Below are 25,592 nucleotides of genomic sequence, written 5' to 3' on the forward strand. Positions count from 1 at the left end.
ATAACGCTTGGTTTCCTGGCAAATTGTTCTTTCCAAAGGGAACTGGCAGATCGCTCGGGGTTAAGCCAGTCGTCTTTGAGCCGTGCAATGCCAGCTGTATGGGACGGGATCATCCGCATGTCTAGCAGGTATATAAGATTTCCATACCATGCAGTTGACCAGCCAAACAAAGCGCAATTTGCAGCGATCACCGGTTTTCCTAATGTAAGCGCAAGCGATCGACTGCACAGACATTGCTATAAAGGCGCCATCTGAAGAACAATTTGGATACGTGAATCGGAAACAGCTAAGTTTTACTTTATTTTATTTTATTGAGCGTAATTATTTAGCTGCATATCAGGAGACCGCGGTTATCCATTAAAGACGTGGCTGTTAACCCCCCTCAACAACCCACAAACTGACCAAGAGCGCAGATACAATGATGCCCATTCTCGCACTTGTAGAGCGGGCGATTTGGCAGCTGAAATGCCGGTGGCACCAGACCAGAGCCGTGCACAGACCTTTTGAGGGGCATGTGCTGAAACTGAAAAAAGGGCTCTGAAAAAAGGGCTTCTTATAAAATATTTTACCTAGCTGACAAGGATCACTCGGTTGCTTTGTGTCAAACTAAATCACATTATGTCAGCATCGCACCGTGTGGTGAGGCATTATATGAACCTTTATAGACATAGGCCTACTATTGTTCATTTCATAAAGACAACGTTGCACTTATTCAAACAAGATATTTTACCGTTACAAGACAACGATGTTCATCTGCTTGCGCTCTATGACTCTGACTGATGCGCTGAAACGTAGGCTAAGTCACCGCTGTTCTCCACCTGCACCTTTACATCGGACCATTTCTTTTTTAATTCGTTCACAGTGCGATGTTCAAACCCCACTGCGTTAACCGCGTCAGCTAAACTCTCCCACTCTATTTTTTTTTTTTTTTTTTACAAACTTGCAAATAACAGTTTTTCTCTGGTCTACCGGTGAGGAGCACCTTCAAATCACATTCTGTTAAGTTTCTCTTGCTTGCTTTTTCGTTTGGTTTTGCCAAAGTGGAGTCATTACCATATTAATACGGGGGAGGAGGCAGGGAGGGGTTTTGCGCTCGTGCATGTGCGCTCAATTTCACGTTAATTCGGATGTACAAAGAGATATGCGTGGAATTCCGCGTACGCAGTGTTTCATACATCTGATTTTTTTACTGCGTACGCACATTTACAGCTTTGTCCGTACGCTATGTTTTAGTATGAATTCAACGCAAGTCTTTGTACATGAGGCCCCTGGTGTCCAGCCATAGAATAGGAGTGTATGTGGATGAGAGTGAACTCTGTCCTTCTCCAGCGTCTCTGACACAATGAGCCTCATCCACACAGAACACACCACATTCACTCAGACGCTCTATCCTGGGTTTATGCATTTATTGGATCTTCAGTGAAACTGTGTTGATGAATCAGAATAGGTTCTAGATATTGCGGTGTATTTCTCTGTATGTCTCTGTAAAAAAAAAAAAAAAAAAAAAGATTCTACTCAATAGTTTGAGCTGGAAATTAAATGAGCGTTAATGATTTGTTATGGTCTTATTTTTAGTTTTGTATATTAAAGATCTATTTTGTTTTCTAAGCTGACACTATTACTATTTAAGATAATATGTGATTTAAAAAAAAAAAATCAAAATTCATTGATTGGATATGAAAGTGTTGGGTTTTTCAGAGGTCAAGGAGGTAACTAAGAAATCTCAGTAATTTTTACCGTTTCCATTTATTATTAGTTGCTAATTTCTGAATGATCAGCAGAAGATTGCCTTACACTGGTATTTTGAATGAATGCTGACATCTCTGTTTTTCAGATTGCCTCTGTTTCTGTTGTTTTTTGGTTGGGTTTTTGTAGTTAGAAAAGCACTCTTTTAATTGTAAGTATCCCAGTCCCAGACAATTTTTTTAACTGGTCCTGCTTCCTGATCAGATTCATCTAACATTCAGTTTTCTTGATCGCTCAGTTAATTTGGATACTTCTCATCTTCTATCAATCTGTAAAGTCTTTTTGAATAATTAATAGACGTATATAAATATCCACAATAAAGGTAAAATCTAGTTTATTTAAAGGTGCAGTGTGTAGATTTTTGCGGCATCTAGCGGTTAAGTTTTGAATTGCAACCTGATTGCAACCAAGGGCTCCGTCCACCGCTCACCCCTCCCTTTACAGACACTACGGCAACCGACACGCAATTAAGATGTCGTCGTTTCAGACAGCAAAGAATAATGAAGTTTATTTTAAAACGTAAATAAGAGAATTATATTTACTTGATAATTCAATAAAACGATGTTATTGTGAATATTGCAGTTACTTGTTCATCATTGTGTCAGTGTTTTTTCCCAAGAACAGCAGTGATGGAACGCGATCTGTAGAGCAGTTTGTCCGTTCAGGGCTACAGTAGAAACATAACGGCTTCCATGTGGAGGGACCCGTATGGGATTAATTTTGTGCCAATAAGACTGAACGTAACTTTATAAAACTGAACGTAACTTTCCAAGAAACGATCAAAAATATGCCACAGCAAAAGAAGAAAAACACAATGAAAATGAAAAAATGAACTCAGTCGCACGAATTTAACATCCTCTTCAAATATGCTTCATTCTTTGTTAATGATTCTCAAAGATTCGTTTTCGCGAATAATGGATTCTGAATGCGTTGCCACAGCTTTCGCTTACGCTTCGCAAATTTTCGTTTGCTGTTTTGGCACAAATCTCTCGTGGGGGCGGGCTTAACAGCGATCTACTCTGATTGGCTAATGCGATTTTGATGGACAGTTGCTCTCTGACCTGGACGCAGACGGTGACGTCAGTGGTGCGCATATTGGAAAGTTGTCGCGGTGGGCAATACGTCGTTGTCTCTTCGTTTCTAAAGATGAGCTCCCAGGAGAGACACGGAGCGGCATCATCTTCAACCTCAGCTTGTCCTTCAGGGCAGCTTGAAGTAAGTTCGTGTTGCTAAAGTAACGTTAATCAATAACATCGATGAAAGTTTTATTCATGTACAGTGTGCAACAGTTCTGGCTTTATTTAACACTTTTATTGTTTAAATGTTGTGTTTAGAAACGTTTTTTTTTTTGTAAAAACGTTTTATGTATATCAAGATCCAGTGTATAGATGTCACTATAAAATAGATATTGCCTAATTGCCTAATCTTCTTTTCTTTTAATGCTACTTTGGTCAGGACCAAAGACAAATGTCACTTTTCCAGGTAGGCACTGAATGATTGCATATTATAAAGCTTAATTACGGTAAAACTGGTTTTCTAGTCCTTATCTTGGCTTATGTTCTAAAGGAGCTGTTCAAAAATGTTTTTAACTACACATTAATGCTTGGTAATGTTTATACCTGCAGCAACAAGTGCAAGAAGACATTTTACAGCGTATGCGGACAAAGTTCAGCTTGATTTCTCGGAATGAAACTTTAGACTTGGAGTACCTCCTGGATACTGCTAAACAGCAACTGGATTTGGCCATTACGGCATCAAATCATCTCAACATCCCAGAAGCTTTAATTACAGGTCTACAGGAGCTAATAAACATAATTCATGTAAATGTAAGTTCTGAAGAAAATTCAACAACTGCATCTGATATTGTAACCTGCACTTGGGGAAACGTGGGGCGCCCCCGTTTGGATATCACAAGAGAGAACCTTGAGGAACTCCTTCATACTGCCCTCCCTGTTGAGCATCTTTCTCGGATCTGTGGCGTTTCTAGAAGAACAATGAACAGAAGATTGAAGGAACACACCCTGTCTGTCAGAGACTGCTATTCAAACATATCAGATGAAGAACTTGATCATGTTGTGAGATCAATAAAAATAAGAATGCCACATGCTGGCTACAGACTAATGAAAGGGGAGCTTTTGGCTAGAGGGCACCGGATACAGTGGAACAGAATGAAGGCATCTATGCAACGGGTGGATGGAGCTGGAATTTTGGCCAGAATGGTTCAGCTTGGTTTTATAGCTCGCAGAAGTTACTCTGTCCCTGCACCATTGTCCCTAGTTCATGTGGACACCAACCATAAGCTAATCACGTAAGTACACTTGCATGTACACACATACAGAAAATCTCATCTTTTCCTTTATATAATTACACATGTAAACACATTAAACATGCCTTCAGAAATACCCTAAACTAAATGACTGCAAACAAACAGCATAGTCTTTTGTTTATATTTTTGTTTTCTAGATTCAATATTGTGATTTTTGGTGGGATTGATGGATTCTCAAGAAAGGTACTGTTTGTCAAGCATTGACTTTGTTCTGTTTTAAAACTTAAAGGGATATTTCCCCCAAAATAATTTACATAGCCTCCACTTGTTTCAAACCTAAACACCTGTAATGAGCCGTTCACATTGTAACAATAACTGTAACTTTTAACTCTATATGCATCTACACCAGTGGACGATAACAATAACATTGTTTATTTTAAGCCTGTGCGTTGCAGTGTTCCCAGTCACTAAAATTAATATAGATGACCTGCTGCTGAAGCTTTCGTTTTATTCCCAAATGTCTTTTTTCCAAAATATGACAGCAAAGACTGTGTGCTCTCTCTCTGAAGGCTGAAGGAATGCTCAATTGTCCTAGCTGTAAAGCATATATTTTGCCAGCTTGCTTAGAACCTTAAGTCAAGTGTTACAATCTCACAGAAGACGCACTGCTTTCTCACCACTACAGTCTTTAATTCATACATAAATCCCGCAGTGCGATCACCAATAGTCAAATGTAATCTGCCTAAAAATGTCTGACAGTATAGTTTTAGCATTCATCAGCTGGAAAAAATTGTTTTAAAAAAGTGATCCCAAAGATATTGTTCTCTGTACCTTTATCGTTATAGTTATGGTGTGAACCCTGCTATTCTCCTGAATTAAGAAAGATTTTTAAAACGTTATTTTTTTATAATTATCGTTATAATGTAAATGGCCCTTAAGATTCTCTCTTCTGCTGAATGCAAAAGAAGATATTTTGGGTAAACAGACAGTTGATGGTAGGCATTGACGTTACATTTGGATTACCTCCTGGATACTGCTTAGCAAGAACTGGAACTTTGCAATTACTGCATCAAATCATCAGTCAACATCTAGGAGCTTTAATTACAGATCTACAGGAGCTACTCTGGAAATCAGTGGCTGCTGTCAACTGTTTGGTTAGGAACATTCTTAAAAATATCTTCTTTGATGATCAGCAAAAGAGAGAAATCTGGCTTAAGCCTTGTCTGAGAAACTGGGCAAAATAGATATGTGATACTGCTTGCAACACTGGTCTGTACAATGTATGTTTAAAGTGAATTTTTTAAAATATATATTTAAATGTTTCTCCTGAACCCCCTTTTTTTATAGATCCTTTACCTTGATGCTGCTGAAAACAACAAGGCATCAACAGCTTTCTTATTCTTCCTGGAGGGTGTTCACAAACATGGGTGGCCTTCAAGGTAAGAACACTGTTAATACGTGTCTTTTATGTAATATCTTAGCCTTTTTTTTTTAGGAGTCAACATCTTAACTACATGTTGTGTGATATCAGTGTGTGGTACTATATTTGCACAAAGCAAATTCAAAGAACTGAGTGAATTATGATATATTGAATTCTTCACAAATGTGAGTTTTGGTATTTTTAAATCTTGCAGTGTTCTGTCTTTACAAAAAGTGACCAATGTTTATAAATTTTCAAAGCTAATGACTTTTAATATCCAGTTGCAAATATTTCTTTGAATGAAACCTAACTTTGAATGAATATTCCCTAAATCTTTTCCAGAGTACGTGGTGACCAGGGAGTTGAAAACGTGGACATTGCGCGTTGCATGTTCTCAGTACGAGGAACTGGTCGAGGTAGCTTCATTGCCGGAAAAAGCGTTCACAATCAAAGGTGCTATTTTATGTTATTTTTGTTGGGGTCCAACAACCACTTGTTTGATGACATTTTTTCGGACATGTTAATGTGTGGCATTTCATTATACCAGAGTCTGTTTGCTGTTTTGTAAGATTACTAAACAAAAATCTTTTTTTTTTTAAGAATTGAGCGCCTGTGGTGTGATGTTTGGTCAGCTGTCACTTCAAAATATTATGAAATCCTGCATGCAATGGTAGAAGATGGAGTGCTTGATTTATCAAATGAATTACACCTCTTTTGTGTGCACAACACAATTCTTCCACGGCTGAAATCTGACCTGAAGTGCTTCATTGGGAGCTGGAACAACCATCCTATCAGAACCGAAAGAAATCTTTCACCAAATCAGCTTTGGTACATAGGAAATTTGCAGACACCAGTGACTGAGCCAGATGTAGAGGTATTCTTTATTCATCTCTAAAATTCTTAATTTCATCACCATTATTTCTTAAAAAAATGTTAAATTATTTTTGTGTGGATCTTAAGGTATTTAACGCAATGTCTTTATTACAACAAAAGAGCTTCAAAAGCATGGTAGCAGACCTCTTTGTAAATGTGCCTTACTTGATCACTTGTGATGTATATAAATTGAAAACACATCTTAATACCAGATTTGAACATGAGCAAAAGTCATTGACATTATTTCAAAACAGCTGGCAACTTTTTCACCTACTTAATGTTTCTTTGATTTTGCAGACAATGGAGCATTTGTGTCAACAGCAAACTGATACTGACCCAGAAGATGGTGTGGTGGTTCCAGAGATCCAATGCCCTTTATCTGAACTGAGCCTTGCTCTTCTGCAGGGATTAATTGATCCCCTGACATCATCATTGAATAACCGAGAGCTCTATGTCCAGTCACTTGGTATTATTCAAAGACTGTGCTTTATTTAACATTTCACTTCTAACATAAAAACAAGGAAAACGTACAAAAACGCATGAATTTCCATCAGAAATTGAATTTACAAGAAAACACATGGAACATTTAGGCAAAACTAACTTCATAATGTGCAAATTTAAAACCTTGCAAAGAAAAACATGCAGGTCCATCAGAAATTTAATTCACAAGAACACACATGTAATGTTTATGTAAAACTAACTTCATAACAATGTTTTGAAATCTTGTAAGCCACTCTTTCGAAAATAAAACAAATGATTAAGTGTAGTCTCTCTTATTTCAAAAGCTCCAAGTCCAATTAAAAGGGCAAAGGAATGTATTAACAAATCTGTTTTAAACCCTGTAAAAGTAAGCTCCCTGTTGCACTGCAATTTTCATGTTCTCTTTAAATTCATTTAAACTTGTTGAATGTGCAGTGGGAAACGTGATTGTCTGGGTGCATGCACTGACCACAGGGTAGCAAATTCTGTGGTCTGGCATACGTTCCATGCATGCATGGTCAAATAGAACAGTGATTTTAAAAGCTTGTCTTTCTGAAAGAAGCAGATGCACGTGTGCTTGACCAGACAGCCACTGCATTACTTTTGACACAGAAAGTGCCTCCTCATCCTCAGGATCTCCATCTAGGGCAATAAACATATATTATGTGTTTAAGCTCCAAAAATAGTCTTTCAAACGTTTTGGAATAACAACAAACTTACCTTCAAGTTCCATAAGAAAATCCTGGAAGTTATTCAAGATTTGCATTTCTTTGCTGTGCTTCAGAGTGCCACTCTCACTCATTTTGGGGTCAAGATGTGATACGATGTATTGAGAGTCCACCTGGAAAAACAAGAAAGAGCCACTCGCTTGATGACAAGGTAAGTTAAGAGGGGGAAAAAAGACACATCATCTAAAGAGCATGCTGCATGCAGCATTCAAAAAGTTTCTCTAACACAGTGGTTCTCAATTCCAGTTCTGGGGACCCACTGCACATTTTGTATGTTTCTTTCATCTGACACACTTGGTTTAGTTCATGGAGCGGTCTCATAACAAGCTCATGATCTGAATCAGGTGCGTTAAAAAAAGATACAAATTGTGCTGGGCTGTTTTCCAAAAGCATTACAAAACCCAAGTTGATCATAGCTCCACTGGTAACATTGGTTCTACTATCAACTTACAATGCTTTTTGGAAACGCAGCCCAGAGCAGTGGGCCCCCAGGACCTAAATTGAGAACCCCTGCTTCAACATTTTTTAGAAAAGCTATGCACCTCACCTGATCATTGCCACCTTCAAAAACAAAGAGGCTACGGCATACTTCTTTGTTCTTCTCCATGATATCCACTAGACGGTAAAGTTGGAGACCCTCACGGAGCTGCTGAAGCATAAGAGTCCGTCGAGCAGCGGCATGCATTGCAATTGCTCTTTATAGAACAGAAACAAACATTGTTTTACAATCTAATTATTAAACTTACATTGTTTAGAATATAGACTTAAGGAATGCATAACATGATACCTCTTTATAATGCCCTTGTTTTGCTCATTTATAGGGCCAGTGTAGCCACAGCTCATTATTTGATCACTGTATTTTGACAGGTCTGAAGTCTCCTCGATCTAGACAGAATTGAAGATTTTCTTGAAACATTTATAAAAGGTACATGGCAATAGATGTAAACTACAGAATTACAAATTGTTTAGAGATATACCAATTTAATCAGTGGTGAAAATTCCATGTCATTAACATTATCCACCGTGATGTTTTCAAGGTTTCCACTTAGAAGGTAATTGTAACACCATTCCTGTAAAAATCGTGGAGCTGGACCACCTTGCGCGAGACTTACGGCAAATATTTCCCCAGCAACTCTATATCAATAACAGGAAAATTGTGAAATACAACTTCTACAGTCAGCAAGTACATTTTCAACTTATTGTAGGAACCATTTCTATGCTTTGTTATTTGTGTTGTATGACACTAGAGAGTGTAATACAACAGCTAAACTAAGATAATGTTAAAAAATACCTAAATTATTCTTCTACAGAAAAAAAGTACTTAATTTCCTGTGTTTACAAATTCCTCATGTAAGTCTAATCCAAACCATGTTCTATTAACTTTCTTTAATGACACTTACCGAAACAGGCCATTGTCAAGGTCATTTATTGAGTACTTTGGCATTTTTCCTTTACCATCCTCTCCTTCGAAGAGCCGGGTCTCTATACCACTAATCATTTCTATAGTTAAAAAAAATTAGCAACATTCCAAGATGAAGACACCAAACAATCTGACCAGAACAAATGAATTAACATTGCAAATGTTTTGTGATCAAAGGTATCAGATGCAAAAATCCTCACCTGTCAGGAATTCTTTACGCAGAGCGCCTGTGTCAACTCCAGCCTCTCCCATGAATGTAACCTTTAAAGTATTGATTGGGGAGCTGAGCTTTTGACGCTTCCACAGTGACATACCTCTTTCTAAGAGGTTCATTCTGGACACACAGATACTAAATTCTTTAGTGGTGTCAACACGTGCAGCTATCCATCGCAGTACATCCTCTTCACTGTCAAATTGTAATAAAAATAGAGTGTTTTAGACAGCATTGTGATATACCAGTTATGTTTTAAAAGTACTTTATTAATTAAGAATATTGCGGACAATTACCATGACATTTCTTCTTTTTGTGGCTCCATTAAATCAGGGCTTGGACAGTTAACTGGACTAAAGAGAGAATGCAATCATTTACCAGTGAAAATGTAAACCAGTGGTTATGTAAAACAAACATTTTTGATTTGATAATCAATAAAAAACTAATATGCACAATGCCACAAATGTCAACTGCCATGTACTGTAAACATAACTTAGAACATTCAGAATCTTTAACTAACAGGACTTAGGCATGCATATCACATAACGCACCACAAGATTACATTGTTGATTCTGTTCATAGCATTACCATTACCTATCTAAATCGCCACAAAAACTGGCATGTAGCTCCAATTCCATCACAGGAAAACTTTGCAGACAAACAGGACACTTTGCCTCTGTTGACTAAAAAGCATGTAATGATGTAAAATACACATTAAAAGATGTAAGAATAATGTCAACCCAAGCAACTAAGTGATTACCTTTTCTTCAGTAGCAGGAGATAAATCGGGTGAATCAGGAGGTAGATTGGACAGCTAGAAATAGACAAAACATTTGACATATTTCCACATGAATCTTACAGAATACCCATTAGGTTTATTTAAACAATTTATCTTACCTCTGGTTCTGAGTCTGAAAGTGTCTCATATTCAGCAGTGTTGCATTCCTTTACGTGCAGAGCAAGCATCTGTAGTGGCATAGATTTGAAGCATTTCTTACATTCAGCTTTAGGCATCTGAGAGAACTCCTGGGCATCAGATGGTAGAGGTGACAGGTCAAACTCATCTTGTAAAGGAACAATATACAACATTGTTTTTCCCCCTGCAGTTGCACTTCTAATTGTGCTGCCACTGTATCCTTCAGACTCCGGAGGAACTAAATTTAACCGCCGTCTTCCCTGTCCTCCTGAATAAATAAAAATGGCAAAAATTATTAAATTAAAATGCTTTTCAATTCCATTTAAACTATATATGCTGTAATTGCAAGTGCTACTTTGTTATTATAGTTACTTCTAAGATCGTTTACAAAGGACAAAAAAACTACATATTAAAATAAACTGACAATAAAAAAAGCAAGACTTTCATACAATAATAACTCTGCAAATAATCTTCTTCTTATGTTTTAAAATGTACATAAACAAAGGAAATTCACAAAACTATTAACGCTGTGTGATAATGTAAAACAGGTCCCTTTATGTTACTGCACAGATCATACCAGTTGCTTTGTAGAGAAGCCAGCCTCCAGATGCGGACTTCATTTTTGGGTATGCATCACTGAACAGGCTAGAGACCTAAAATACACATTTAACTCCAGATTAGAAAATAATTATTATAAAGGTTTTTAGTTGTTGATAACTAAGGAAAGGCAAAGCTGTTTAATAAACGAATGGTGTATAAACATGCATCACCTCTGAATGTGTCAAGTCATCAGGCATAGTGACATTCCGTTTACCCAAGCCAGCTTGCAAAAGCTGCACCTCATCAGCTGATGAAGGGGCCATGTCTGTATTTTTATTTAAAAGAAAAACTGAAAACACAAAAGGTTTCCATAGTTTGTTGAGCTTCGCTGGTCTGCTACAGCTGGGTAGCCGTCTTTTTGAACCACGCTTAAAAAATCCAGGGAAAGACCTTCAATAGATTGAAAATGAAAATTACTAATATTATTAACTTATCTTTAATACATAGATATGTTTATTGGGAACACAACAAACCTCAAAAATAGCCCCTAACTACTACCACTGTTCTATGTATAGTGTTAAAATGTATTATAAATAGAAAGTGTTGCTATTTGTTATTGTCATGACTGCAAAACTGAAACCTGGCCATCTCTTGGTCCACTGTTTGACTCTGCCCAGAGTGCTGACTCTGTCCCGAGTGCTGACCCTGCCTTGTGCTGGTTTTCCCTAGAATTTCAAGGATGTTACGTACAGCTGCTTCTGCAGCATCTGCACCAAGATTAATGCCTTGCTGTAGAATATAAAAACCAGTTTGATACCTGCACTACAATGACACGTCCTTAAATATAATAAGTATAACTGTATAAAAAAGAGCAATCTAACTAAAATTAAAACAATCAAACTACATGACATAACATCAGTGCACTGCAAACTTGTGAATAACAACAATAACCCGCAAAATAACTGTTGCACACTGTACATGAATAAAACTTTCATCGATGTTATTGATTAACGTTACTTTAGCAACACGAACGTACTTCAAGCTGCCCTGAAGATGATGCCGCTCCGTGTCTCTCCTGGGAGCTCATCTTTAGAAACGAAGAGACGACGACGTATTGCCCACCGCGACAACTTTCCAATATGCGCACCACTGACGTCACCGTCTGCGTCCAGGTCAGAGAGCAACTGTCCATCAAAATCGCATTAGCCAATCAGAGTAGATCGCTGTTAAGCCCGCCCCCACGAGAGATTTGTGCCAAAACAGCAAACGAAAATTTGCGAAGCGTAAGCGAAAGCTGTGGCAACGCATTCAGAATCCATTATTCGCGAAAACGAATCTTTGAGAATCATTAACAAAGAATGAAGCATATTTGAAGAGGATGTTAAATTCGTGCGACTGAGTTCATTTTTTCATTTTCATTGTGTTTTTCTTCTTTTGCTGTGGCATATTTTTGATCGTTTCTTGGAAAGTTACGTTCAGTTTTATAAAGTTACGTTCAGTCTTATTGGCACAAAATTAATCCCATAGACCCGCGGTGTATGTAGATATAAACTGGTAATTGTAAGGTAATAAAAACATAATGGTTAATTAAGTAAGGTCTTTATTCACCCCTGAAAACATAGTTATGTATATGATATTGCATTTCTGTCTAGAGATAATCTTAAATATTACACACTGCACCTTTAACAAATTGATGACTTTAAAAAAAAGTACTTTAGTAAAAAGGAGTAATTTTAATAGACAAGAGTGTAATAAAATTGGAACATACATTTATCAAATTATCTTTTACACTTCAGTTTAAATCATTTTTTCAACATCGTTGTCATGATATTTCTCCATTCAAAAAGGGCCCTGCTGACATTTATTGCCATTTAATTGAGGATCTGAATTTGTCAGTCCACATTTATCATTTTTAATTGTACAAGAAAGTGTGCAATAACTGCAGCTCAGCTTGGGCTTCAGTAGTCGGCTGTACTGGGAACTTAGTGAAGTCATTTGTTTCTTCACCTTTGAAATGAAAATATAAATGTTTTTTTTTTTATAAATGTTTCATATCATGTTAATGCATCTTTGAGGATTCAGATGCTCCCAAATTTTTGAAAGGGGGTTGTTTTGGAAGTGGTAAAAACACTCTTAGGAAGTGAGTTTAGCATATCATTCACATGCTTCACATTATCAGTCATTTATCTTTATCTTAGCATTTTTTGTTAAAAAAAAAAAAAAAAAAAAAAAAAAAAACATTTTTGGTGGGTCACACTGGCCTCAGAGCTTCTCTCTTGCTGACAAAGAAAGGTCTAAATAAATAAATGTCTTAGTAAATAAGTAAATAAATGTAGACATAATGCAGAAATAAATACGAAATTAAGTAAATATTAAATGAACATGGAAAGAAACAATTGTGGACATGAATATTGTCAGAAATGAATAAATGAAAGAATGCATTTCAGAAAAATACAATAATCAATAAATAAGTAACTAAAATTATAAATATCACCATTTGTAATTTTTTGTAAAATAATATTTTTATCATTTCATTCTTTATATATATTCTTAATGTGTATTTCACCAATAAAACAAAAATTCTTAATACCATTGGCATAAGTTTTATAGTTCGTATGTGTTTCCCTGTAAATATCAGTGCTACTACTACTACTGCCTGTTACGCCTACTGGCGTGTAGGGCAGCAACAAAGATCATCCACTTCTGCCTGTCTTTGGTCAGCTTTTCAATGGTGCCCCAGGTGTGGTTCAGGGTTTTCAGCTCTGCCTCTACTGTTCGCCGCCATGTGTTCTTTGGTCTTCCCCTCTTTCTTTTCCCCTCAGGGGTCCAGTGCAGGGCTGTCTTGGAGATGGAGGTGCAGTCCCTTCGCATAACATGGCCAATCCATCTCCATCGTCTTCTTGTGATGATGGTGTCCATGTCCTCTTGCTTGCATCGCTGGAGAAGGTCATGGTTGGAGATTTTCCTTGGCCAGAAGATGCGAAGGATCTTCCTAAGACTTGTGGTGTGGAAGGTAGACAGTTTGTTGAGGTCACCTTCAGTCATCCGCCAGCATTCCGACCCGTACAGCAGCGCTGACATGACACAGCTCTGGTAGATTCTCAACTTGGTGTGGACACTGTATTGTGATGACCTCCAAACGTTGTTAAGGGTCATGAACACTGTCCTGGCCTTGTTGAGTCTGCTCTGAATGTCGTTTCCAGCGCCACCATCCTGTGTCACGATGCTGCCCAGGTAGGTGAAGCTTTCTGTGGTTGGCAACTCATTACCATCCACCTTAACAGGAGCTGGTGAGTCGATGTTCAGTGTCATTACCTCTGTTTTTCTCTGGCTGATCTTCAACCCAACTTGTCTCGCGAAGGTGTTCAGACGGTTTGTCTTCTCCTGCATATGTTGATGGGTGTGGGATAACAGAGCCAGGTCATCTGCAAAGTCGAGGTCTTCAAGAGAAGAGAAGAGTGTCCATCGGATGCCTCTTGCCCCATCTTCTGTCGTGCGTCTCATGACCCAGTCAATGGCCAGGTTGAAGAGCAGCGCAGACATGACGCATCCTTGTCTGACTCCCGTCTTCACCTCAAATCGCAGATCGCTGTTTCCCACGCTGCATGAGAAGTTGGTGTAGAAGCTCTTGATCAGTTCGACAATCTGGTCTGGGATTCCATAGGCTCTCAAAATGTGCCAGAGGCTGTCCCTGTGGATGCTGTCAAATGCCTTCTCAAAGTCGACGAAGTTGATGTACAGCTGTCTCTGCCACTCTGTGCATTGCTCGATGATGTTACGCAGAGCGAAGATCTGGTCGATACATCCTCTTCCTTTACGAAATCCGGCTTGTTCATTCCTCAGTGACTTGTCAACGGCGTCAGATATCCGTTGCATGATGACCTTGGCAAGAATCTTGCTTGGTACTGACAGGAGGGTTATTCCGCGCCAGTTGTTACAGTCACTGAGGGCTCCTTTCTTGGGGATCTTCACTATGATACCTTTATTCCAGTCATCTGGAACTTGCTTCCTTTCCCAGATTGTTCTGAAGAGCGGCTGGAGGATGGCGGCTGCTAAGTCCGGGTCGGCCTTGAACAGCTCAGCGTTGAGGTTGTCATGTCCAGGGGCTTTTCTGTTCTTAAGGGATCTGATTGCTGCCACGATTTCTTCCTTTCCAGGCGTGTCAGTGTTGATATCAAGGTCAGCACTGGCATCCTGTATGTCAGCTTCTTCTTCAGGCGGTGGTCTGTTGAGGACTTCCTGAAAGTGTTGTGCCCAACGTGCCTCTTGTTCGTTTTCCATTTTTAGCAGTCTGCCTTGTTTGTCTTTGATGGGGGGAGCACTGGCGCTGCCATGGTGTTTACCGCATAAAGCTTTGGTGATTCTGAACAGAGTGCCTTGTTCCCCTCGGTCGGCAGCGTCCTCTGCTTGCATTGCCAGGTTGTCCATGAAGGCTCGCTTGTCTGCTCTTACCATTCTTTTCACCGTCTTGTTAGCTTCTCTGTACTGTTGTAGGTATCTTTCCTGCAGTCTCCCTGATTTGGCTTCTGTCAGTTTTTTCTTAAGGTTACGTCTTTCGTCGATGGCCTTCCAGGTATTCTCAGCCAGCCACTCTTTTTTCTTTTTCCGTTTGTAACCCACACATGCTTCACTGCCTTTGGAGTACAATGAAGCCACCTGTTCCCACTGCTTGTTGGGCTCATCTGCCCTTCCTGTTTCTTCATCTAGGGCTTGCAGTGCCTGAAACCTGTTCCTCACTTGTACCACAAAAGCAGTCTTCACCTTGGTGTCTCGCAGCCTGCTGACATCAAAGTGTTTCAGCATGGCTGTCTTGCGGCTTGTGGTCTGCAATTTTAGTCTTATCAGTGCAGTCACAAGGTGATGATCGCTGCCGACGTCCGCCCCTCTTTTCACCTTGACGTCCAGCAACGACCGCCTCCATGTGCCATTGATCATGAGATGGTCAATCTGGTTCTTGTCTCTTCCATTGGGTGAACACCAGGTCAGCTTGTGGATGTCCCGATGAGGGAACAGGGTTCCACCAATGACCATGTGGTTCAAGGTGCAGAACTCCACTAGGCGTTCCCCGTTGTCGTTCATGACACCACATCCATGTGTCCCCATGGCTCTGTCATGGTGAGTGTTGTTGCTCCCCACCTTGGCATTGAGGTCTCCCAAGATGACGATGAGGTCGTGACGTGGAGCTGCTTCCAGTTCGGACTGGAGCTGCTCATAAAACACATCCTTGGCCTCCTCGTCGCCATCGTTTGTTGGGGCATAGCATTGGATCAGGGTGATGTTGACGTGTCGTCCTCTCATCCTGGCGCTCATGAGTCTGCTGCTAACCGGCTTCCACTGCATCAGAGATTTCTCTGTTCCTCTGCGAAGGATGATGGCAACACCCTCGTGGTGCCAATCGTCCTCCCTTCCAGAGTACAGTACCGTCTCGCCTGTGCTGGTTTTCATTTTACCTGATCCGGTCCACCTGCTCTCGCTGACCCCCAGGATGTGCAGGCTATATCGTCTCATCTCCGCCGTGATCTGTGCCAGTTTTCCCATTTCGTACATAGTACGAACATTCCAGAATCCAATTTTGGTTTTGGTCTTGGCACTTAGGACTTCCATCTTCCTTTCAGTGGCTTCCTTTCGGCTTTCACCACTGTCATTCATACGAGTCACCAGATGGGACTCTGGAGGACCACTGCAGCCAGATGCGGAGTTTTTCTCTGTTGCTGTTTCTGTAACGTTTGGGGTTTTTTTATGGGTCGGGGTTGTTAGCCCTGAGCCCAACCCCCGAGCCTGGAGGACCGGGGTGCATGCTTCGTCTGGCTCTTCCCCCTCAACCTGTCCGGCTAGGTTGGACCTGCCAGGAGCACTAGGCTCCCGCCGGCATAGCTCTTGGGATCACAAGAACACGCAAGCCTCGCCGCCACGACAAGGCGTTGCACCATGGGAGGTAAATATCAGTGCACTCTTTGGATTGTAGACACAGAAGCGCGTGAACAGGACTTTTATTTTTGATCTGGTGGTGTGACGTCATAAGGCTGCGGCGCGCACCTGCATCAGTGAATGCTTTCAGTTGAAGGAAGGTCTGTAGTTTTAATCATTTAGTGTTTAAATTCATGCGCGTTCAGTCTATTTTATATGGTTTACAGGCGATTTTAAACTTTATAATTATTGCATATAATATTGTAATATTTTATCTAATAATGAACGTTATTTTGAGAGAGTAAAGTACATCCACACAGCGCCTGATTTCTCTCTGTTAGTGATTCAGATCAGAAACACGAATAACAAACTCCGAGTCAATTGAGTTAGTTGATTCACAAAATGATTCACTGTATTGAATCGCCGATCGCTGAGAGACCTGCTGCTCAAAACAGATCAATACAACGAGAACAAACTCAAACATGAGAAAGGACAACTTTGACAAAAAATTGCAAATGTTTGGTTGTTGTAATGACAACTTTTTAATTCAATAGCAATTCTAAAGTGTGTAATCGAATTAATGTAATTATATACTAATCATTAAATGTTAATCAAATGAAAAAGTAAGTTAAAATGTTTGAGTGTTTGTCAAATCAAATCCTTTAAGTCCATTAACTATTACTCTGATTCCCTTACTAGTGCACTGACTACTGAACTAGAGCTGATTGAGATGCACACAGAGATTTCATTTTTTTCTTTTTTTATATTTCTATTAATAAATCTCATCTTAAAGAGACCTTTTTCCAAACAGAATAAAACTCCTGGTGAAGCAACTGAGATCCACGTGACACTATTATAAAGATGGCATTTATTAAAGAGGAGAGTGAAGACGTGAAGATTGAAGAAACATTCAGAGTCAAACATGAAGATACTGAGGAACAAACAGGTTGGTTTTCATTCTCAAATCTGGACTATGCTATAAACTGTCCTGTACATCTTCTCAATTTATTTGTCTTTGGCAGGTGTTTTTCTGCTCCGTTTGCCCTTCTGCAGCTTTCTTAATTTTTTTCTTAAAGTTCAGCTCTGATTTAAAAATAGCATTTGTAAACTTGTGTCTCATTTAATATGTAAACTTTAAGGTGCACCGCTAGGATTGAGTAACATTTTTTTCATATGAAATAGTTAAATAAAAGTTTTGCATGTGGTCTAACTTGCTCTGATGTAATTGAGACATATGCAAAATAAAGTCTAGTGACAGCGGTCCCTTTCACTCGACTAGTGCTGCCCCCTTAATAGTTTACTGAATGTTAGTCGTCGAGAAGAGGCTTAATCGACTAAAATTTTGTTGTTTAGTCAGTCACAGTAAAAATGGTCCATGTCATTATTGAACAGATTGTTAACAGCCGGTCCTTGAGGTAGGCCTAATAACGGTATATCGGGCAGGAAATAAATACATTTGCCTATCATTCATCAACCTCACATATGACTTATTATTTAAATATCTTGGGCCAAGTGGGGCTAAAGGAACAAAAGTGGAGTTTATTCGAGACGTCAGCACCGCTGTTTATTTCCCACATTTTCATATCAAGCTACCAACTACCATCGACATTTCAGACATTTAAAACAATTTTAATGGCAAAACTCATTTTCAGACACCAGCAAATTAACGTCTGAATTAACGTACGATTGCGACCCGATGGGATTATGATCTAGGAAGATTTGTATTACACACAATGCTAAAGACTGCTTGATGAAGAACTTAAAGTTAGTGTAGTGATGGGTACTCGTATCACCGATAACGTTATGAATCTTGGATCACATGTCACTTAATGTGCGGTTATGAGTACATCACATAAGAAAGATTGGTGGGATATCTAGCTTGTAGAACCTCTCACTGTATTATCAACACAAGGAAGACACAAGTGTAATAAAATAAATTTATTAACAAATGATAGACAAGAGTAATAAACTATTAAATGAATACAATAAATGCAAAAGGAAAAAAGTGCATACGATGCATAAAATGTGATTCAGTTGGGTGTTACTATGTCATAGCTATGTTATCTTATGGAAAGATAAACTGTTGCTACTCTGAAACAAATAAGGTAAAGAACCTTATTATGCATCAAACAAATAAATGAGCTATTATTTGTTATCAACTGCAATCGGCTATACAATATCTAATGTAAATTAGAAAAATCATATACTAATAGGACACAACAATGCCAAGGTCTCTGGAAGAGGATTGGAAGTGATATTTACGTTCTCTGTGGTTGATTGAGCAGTCCGGTAGCGGTGAATTCTTCCACTGGTTGTGCTGGGAGCAGTCAGTGGGAAAAGGAGCAGGAATCCGTTTCGACAACCTTGAGCACAGGGCTCTAGACTTACTTTTTGCACTGGTTGCACTGGTGTGCCTAACTTTTTTTCTTAGGTGCACCAGCACAAAAGTTAGGTGCACACAAATTTTAAACCGCATCACATTTAACACCGCAGTTTTACAAGTTCACTTTTTAAATTCTTTTTTTTTATTATTATTTTTTTTACCGTACTTTTATTTTGACAGGTTGCCGTGAAGTTTCTGTGTGTACAGTATGATATTATGCTTTCTCAAATGAAACGGTAAAAGTGACACTCACAGCAGGTTTGGAGATTGAGTTTATCTGTTAATGTGAGATGCAAATGCCAAAAATTAGCGGGAGCGTCATGCGTGCTTCAGTAGCCTATACGCGTGTAGTTAAAAAAAAAAATACACGTCTCCACTCCACCATTCATACATAGAGGCAAACAGAACATGCAGGATTCATATTAAACGGTATTTTTGCCTTTCAGTTTTCACAGACACTAGTCCATATCGCGATTTGAATTAAGTGACAGACCAACTTTTGATTTATCATTCCGCGCCAGAGCAAATTCGGTTTTTATGAATGGAGTCCGCGATCCAGTCTGCGTTTTATGCGGAGGAAGCATTGTAAACACTTGACCATGTAGAGACAGCCTGACTGCATCACATGCATTTTCAAACGTACACACACGTACAGGAATATCTCGACCACGGCCAGAGGGGAGGCGGGATCCGTCCTTCATCTCCGATTAGTTTAGACCACAATTTGGGTCTAATGTGTAGTGATGGGATTTATGGCTCTTTGAGGGGATCCGGATCTTGGCGATCGGTTCCTTTCAAAGAGCCGTTCAAAAGAACGGCTCTTTTGGCTCTTTTTAAATATTTAGTCAGTTTTAAGAAGCCAGTTTGGGGGCATCTCAGTTTATCCTGGAAATAATCACTGGGAGGAATTATGAGGTGAGATTTGTAGTCAAATAATTAAAACTCAGATATCACACACCAATATCTGAGTTTGAATTATTCTGAAATATTGATTATTACCTCATTTGTCATGTGTGGACTATATTCCATAGGGCTGCACAACATCCCTCTGCGCCTTAGACAGTGGCATCACTATTTTGGATTTACCTTTAGTACAAAGTGTGTTGCTGCATCCCAATTCGCATACTTATACTATGCCCTTAAAGTGTGTACTCTTTTTGTGAAGAAAAAGTACATACTTTTGAGTATGTAGCAGAAAAGTAGGCTTCGTCTGTTGCTTAGTTACCTAAATCCTGTCACTGTTTAAACTGCCCTGTCAGTTAATATCATCTACATTTCGTTTAATTTGATTTCCTACCGTATTGGAGAGAAATGAAGAGGCACATTCTTATACTAGTCTTTTATGCCGAGAACTTTGCTCGTGTTTGCATAATGATGCATTTAAAAGTTAATGACCAAACCTGTCATTATAAAAGTTCATAATGTTGCTGCACAAGAAATATACCATGGATAACATTATTTAAATATTATTTATTAGGTTACACATTGATTAGTTATCTCAAAAACCCCTTTCTCTACCTGTCCGTTGGTAGCGCGTATCCGCCATGTTTGTAGTTTTCTTAAACAAATTTTATGCGTGTTTGTAGTTCTAATCGGATCCTCGTTCACCGCGCAATGTATTGTGGGCAATATTAGCCGTGAGTGTGCATTGATCCGCACTTCAAATTCTTAAGTTAAGTAGTAGACCATCCGGGAATAATTTGTGTGCATCTGTGTGAAACACGCATAGGAAAAAAGAACGACAGAAAGAACGGCTCCCCCCCAGCCGCGACTTGGCTCCCATCGTTCATGTTTATGAGCCGTTCAAAAGAATCGGTTCATTCGCGAAAGTCACAACTCTACTAATGTGTGTCTGTCGTTTTTGCCCCCTCGAACGGCTGGTCGCACCGGTGCAACCTTTGATTTTTTTTTAGTCGCACCATTGAGAAATTAGGTCGCACTCTAGAGCCCTGAAGCGCTGTAGGATGCTGATCTCCTGGAGCACCAAAGGGTCCTAAGATCTGGAACACGTAGATGTGGCCCTGGTGTAGGGGCTGAAGGCCCTTAGCTTGGAACACGCAAGCAAAGGTACCTGAAGTGAAGGTTTGCTTGCTGGAGCCTAACCTTGTTGCAAATGTCTGTTGGTCTTCTGCCTCTCTCGGCTAGAGACTCAGAACTTGGTCAATCCGCTTTGTCTCTCTCGGATGGAGACTTAGGACGTGCTGCATCTGTGGTTGCCTCGCTGGACGAAGACTCTGAACGTGGAAAATATCTCTTTCTTCACAGACAGAACGTGGTCGTATCTGCTGCTGTCTCAAAGCTGGAGACTCGAAGCGTGCAACGTTTGTTTCTGTCTCTCTGGACAGTGGGCTCAGAAGGGTTGTGTTTGTTAGTGTCTCTCTCTTGTGGAGCTAGAGACTCAGAATGGAGGTATCTGTAGCTGCCTTCCCAGTAATTGGCCGCAGACTCAGAAAGAAATTTGATCTGTTACTGTCTCACCCTTGCGGCCTAAGACTCAGAACTGGTGTAACTGTTATGTCTTTCCCTGACGGGACTCAGACTCAGAACTTTGTTGCTCTGTTAGTGTCCCTTCCCCTACGGGACTTAGACTCAGAACGATTATCTGTTGCTGCCTTCCCTGTAATGGGCAGCAGACACAGAACAAGGAGTGTCTTTTGGAGAGGTACCTTTATACCTTTCCGATGAGGAGGAGTTTGCAATTTGGTGCTTCTCCATTTCCATGCTGTGATTGGATGGTTCCATCAGAGCGGGGGGGACATGGGGTAGCCCACCCTTCTTTCCTCTTGTGGAAGTCATTTGCATAGTCCAAACACAAAGTTAGAAAAGTGTTAATAATATTTTACTGGTGCATTTCTCACTTTCCAAAACACAATCAGAAAACATTTGATCATGTAATGAACACATTAAGTCCAAACATGATGGGAAAAGATTGAACTGTCATGCATGCATTCATTTGTCCATTAACAGCTGAGTTTGTGTAAGATGTTGCACTACACATCGCTGTCAGTGAGAATACTTATTTCTCTGAATAAGTATAAGAAGTGTGTGTTATGGTTCGCATCAGTTCAAGGTTTGAAAACATAGTTATGAATGGATTTGGATGGATCTTTGTGATCTCTCTTTGTTTCACCCATTGCTGCTGTGTCTGGAGATCCTAAGGAATTTTTATGGCTGTCACAGGACCAAACCTTAGAAAGCAGTCTCAAGGTGGGTGGAGGGCAGAAACTGCATCTTGACCAATAGGAAGTTCTGTTCTTCCTGGGTTTTTGTCCTAAAGGTCTCTTCTTGCCCTCAAAGAGGTGTCTGGCAGTTGTCCTGGCATCCTTATCTGATGGCGTTGGACAGTTTGCTTATGTTAGTCCACCAAGATCCAATCAATATGAAGCAAACCTTTGTCCACTATTGTGGACAGGGAGGGGCCCTTGCCATAAACTGGGCCCTGGAATGTGCTGTCCACTACATTTGCTTCGTGGATATAGACTGAAGTTGTATGTTAGTTTTGACACTTTACATGTTCGAATGTTTTGATGTCTGTTGTTTTTTGTCATTAAACTGCGGTAAACTTTTGTCTTCTTTCACCTTAGACCTGAGGGAACTGAAAGAGGAGAGTCAAGTACTAAACGAAATGGAAGAGAAAGATCATGATTGCATAAATGAAGAAAAATCTTTTAGTTGTTCACTGACTGAAAAGACTCCCTTAAGAAAAAGGACTCAAAAGACTGGAAGAAGTTATTTCACCTGTCAACAGTGTGGAAAGTGTTTCAAACAAACAGTAAGTATTAAAAGACACATGAGAGTTCACACAGGAGAGAAACCGTATGGCTGTCAACAGTGTGGAAAGCATTTCATTCATAGAAAAAATCTTAAAACACATGTTAGGAGTCACATTGGAGAGAATCCCTACACATGCCCTGAGTGTGGACAGAGTTTCCATCAAAAACAACACTTTGAAGACCATAGGATAATTCACACTAAGCAACCCTACACATGCCTTCAGTGTGGAAAGAAGTTTAATTATAAAGTACGCTTTGAAGACCACATAAGAGTTCACACTGGAGATAAGCCTTTCACCTGCCAGCAATGTGGAAGAAGTTTTAACCAAAAAGGATCCCTTAACAGACACATGAGAGTTCATACTGGAGAGAAGCCTTTCACCTGTCAACAGTGTGGAAGAGGTTTTAACCGGAAAGGAAACCTTGACAGTCACATGAGGGTTCACTCTGGAGAGAAGCCCTACTCCTGCCAACAGTGTGGAAGAAGTTTTAACCGGAGAGAACACCTTGATTGCCACATGACAGTTCACACTGGAGAGAGCCTTTTCACCTGCCAACAGTGTGGAGTAAGTTTCACTCAAAAAGAAAGCTTTAATAGACACATGAGAATTCACAATGGAGATCAGTCTTACACGTGTGATCAGTGTGGAATGAGTTTTGATCAACATGAAAACCTTGAATTTCATATGAGAACTCATAGAGAGAATCCCTACACATGCTCTGAGTGTGGAAAGAGTTTTCTTAAAAAACAGCTCTTTGAAGACCACATAAGAATTCACTCTGGAGAGCAGCCCTACACATGCCCTCAGTGCGGAAAGAAGTTTAATTATAAACGACACTTTGAAGTCCACAAAAGAGTTCACACAGGAGAGAAGCCTTTCACCTGCCAGCAATGTGGAAAAAGTTTCAACCAAAAAGGGTCCCTTAACAGACACATGAGAGTTCACTCTGGAGAGAAACCATTTATATGTGGTCACTGCGGAAAGAGTTTTAGAAATAAAGCAACACTTAAATACCACATGAGGTTTCACACATGAGAGAACTGTATGTTTATGTTATCAGTGTGATATGAGTCATGTAATAACACCAGAGAGAAATCTTAACTGTAACATCACTGTGGAAAGACTTGCAGAAACAAGACAATCTTGAGGTTCACATAAGCACCTCTAATAAATTTCTAAATATCTGAGCAGTGAATTTGGGCTTTGTTTACACCTGGGTTTAAATGTGTTTTGGTTGATTGGATCACAAGTAGACTGTATCTGTATCACAGTTTCTTTTGACCACTTCTCTCCCCGTTTTGTCAAGGGGAGGTTAAATGCATGGGATCTTTCAGATCTTCCGATCAAATAACATAAAAAGTAAGTCTAGAGAAAACAACCAAAGAGGTAAAGGAAAGTAAGCAGTGCTGGTGATTGTGTAGGGAATCAATAAATTGAGAACAGGAGGAATTAAAAACTGTAGTGCATTTTACAGAGGGGTAATTGCATTAATAAATGAGTTGAAACAAGCAGATGACATCAAGTGTAAAAAGTTCTTGAAGATGAAGGATTGGTGATAATATGTAATAGAGCATATGGATAGTGATAAAATGAAAATGGTATGTGAGCAATGTTTTGCAGTTGCAGTCAAATAGGAAATAAATTATGGAGGCTTGGAGTAATAACTGGGGTCCCATTAAGTGTGAACATGGGAAATGTAATAGAAGCCGAATACTTACAGATGACTAGAGAGTGTTTTGTTTTCTAACCTGAGCTCTTTCTTCCTGTCAGTTTGTCTGTCATGTTTGTGTTATGCCCAAGCCATCTTTGTTGCTGTAGGTACATTTGATTTCATAATGTACTCTTCAGTGGTAAGCAACATGAGTAATTTTTCATCAGTTCGGTTCAGTAAAATACCACCACACCAGAGCAACTCAATCTCAGTGACGGGAGCATTGTGATCCTGCACCAGAGCTACACGACTGAAGGACTGAATTACCTCTGCTTCTCCAATCTATAAGAGGACTGTCGTGATGTATTCATTTTTCAAGAACTTTTGTAGCCATTCAAAGAAAATAAACTGGTTTTATAAGTGAAGCTGGTGATGCTGTTTTTGAATTTGTTTATTCATTGTCTGCTGACATCTTAATAGATTTAATAGTTGATTATTTGCAGTTTATTTACTCTTAACACTAAGTAGGGCAGATTATATAAACCGTAATGTTCATTTTATCAAGCCATTCAAGTGGCAGACTGGGGCTTGGTTTCAACCAGACCCCGAGACAAAGGAGGAACAGTTTTATCATTTCTAGATAAACTGAGCAACACGTCAAAACACACCACAAGTGCTCATGGTCGTTAATTGTAATGATCTTTTGGCATTACAACCTCTATTATTTTTATCTAGAGCAATCTGTATTCCAAGCTGATCTACGCTGGTCTATGCTGGCTAGTGCTGGTCCAGGTTGGTTTAAGCTGGTATAGTGCTGGTCCAGACTGGTTGATGCAAGTATACTGCTGATGCAGGTTGGTTTATACTGGTAGAGTGCTGATCTAGCTAGTGGACCAACATATTTATTCTGTTCTCAAGCAAAATGAAGCTGGAGATGTTGGTTCACAAGCATTAGCTTTGCATTAGGGTTGAGTGTCAGTCAACTTTTTATTTTGTATAATTGATAAGCGATTATGTCTCCAACAAGACAGCATACTGATTGACAGGTTTCCATCACCTGACCCTGTTTTGTTATACTGAACCAGTGGCATTAAAGAAAAAAATGCATTGCGCTGCACATAGTATTACTGCAGTTTATTTACTGCTTGTCTGTAAGTTCTCCGAGTGTCTGTCTGACACTGATATCTAGTGGACATTTTATTATATGTGACTTTACAGACTTGCAGACAAACCTGGTTTTCACATGACACTCAAACACAAAACCAGGAACAGTGTT

The 25,592-nt window shown here is 39.5% G+C and overlaps 2 protein-coding genes across 2 annotated transcripts; one reads left to right on the plus strand and one right to left on the minus strand.

The window, feature by feature from the left end:
- Positions 1-3,654: 3,654 nt before the first annotated feature.
- Positions 3,655-10,923, minus strand: LOC141333009 (G2/M phase-specific E3 ubiquitin-protein ligase). Its single transcript, XM_073837960.1, has 14 exons — positions 10,831-10,923; positions 10,638-10,713; positions 10,042-10,328; positions 9,905-9,958; positions 9,739-9,827; positions 9,441-9,497; positions 9,134-9,339; positions 8,914-9,013; positions 8,491-8,647; positions 8,301-8,398; positions 8,061-8,208; positions 7,506-7,626; positions 7,387-7,427; positions 3,655-3,729 (listed from the first exon to the last, which is right to left on the minus strand). The coding sequence occupies exons 1-14, from the start codon at positions 10,921-10,923 to the stop codon at positions 3,655-3,657; spliced, it is 1,602 nt and encodes a 533-aa protein (XP_073694061.1).
- Positions 10,924-17,321: 6,398 nt separating this feature from the next.
- LOC141334147 (uncharacterized) lies at positions 17,322-24,232 on the plus strand. The gene is made up of 2 exons (XM_073839282.1): positions 17,322-17,453; positions 22,475-24,232. Exons 1-2 carry the CDS (start codon positions 17,369-17,371, stop codon positions 23,698-23,700), a joined length of 1,311 nt encoding a protein of 436 aa, XP_073695383.1. The 5' UTR covers positions 17,322-17,368; the 3' UTR covers positions 23,701-24,232.
- Positions 24,233-25,592: the final 1,360 nt, after the last annotated feature.

The sequence above is a fragment of the Garra rufa genome, chromosome 4 (genome assembly GCF_049309525.1).
Source record: "Garra rufa chromosome 4, GarRuf1.0, whole genome shotgun sequence".
NCBI lineage: Eukaryota > Metazoa > Chordata > Actinopteri > Cypriniformes > Cyprinidae > Garra > Garra rufa.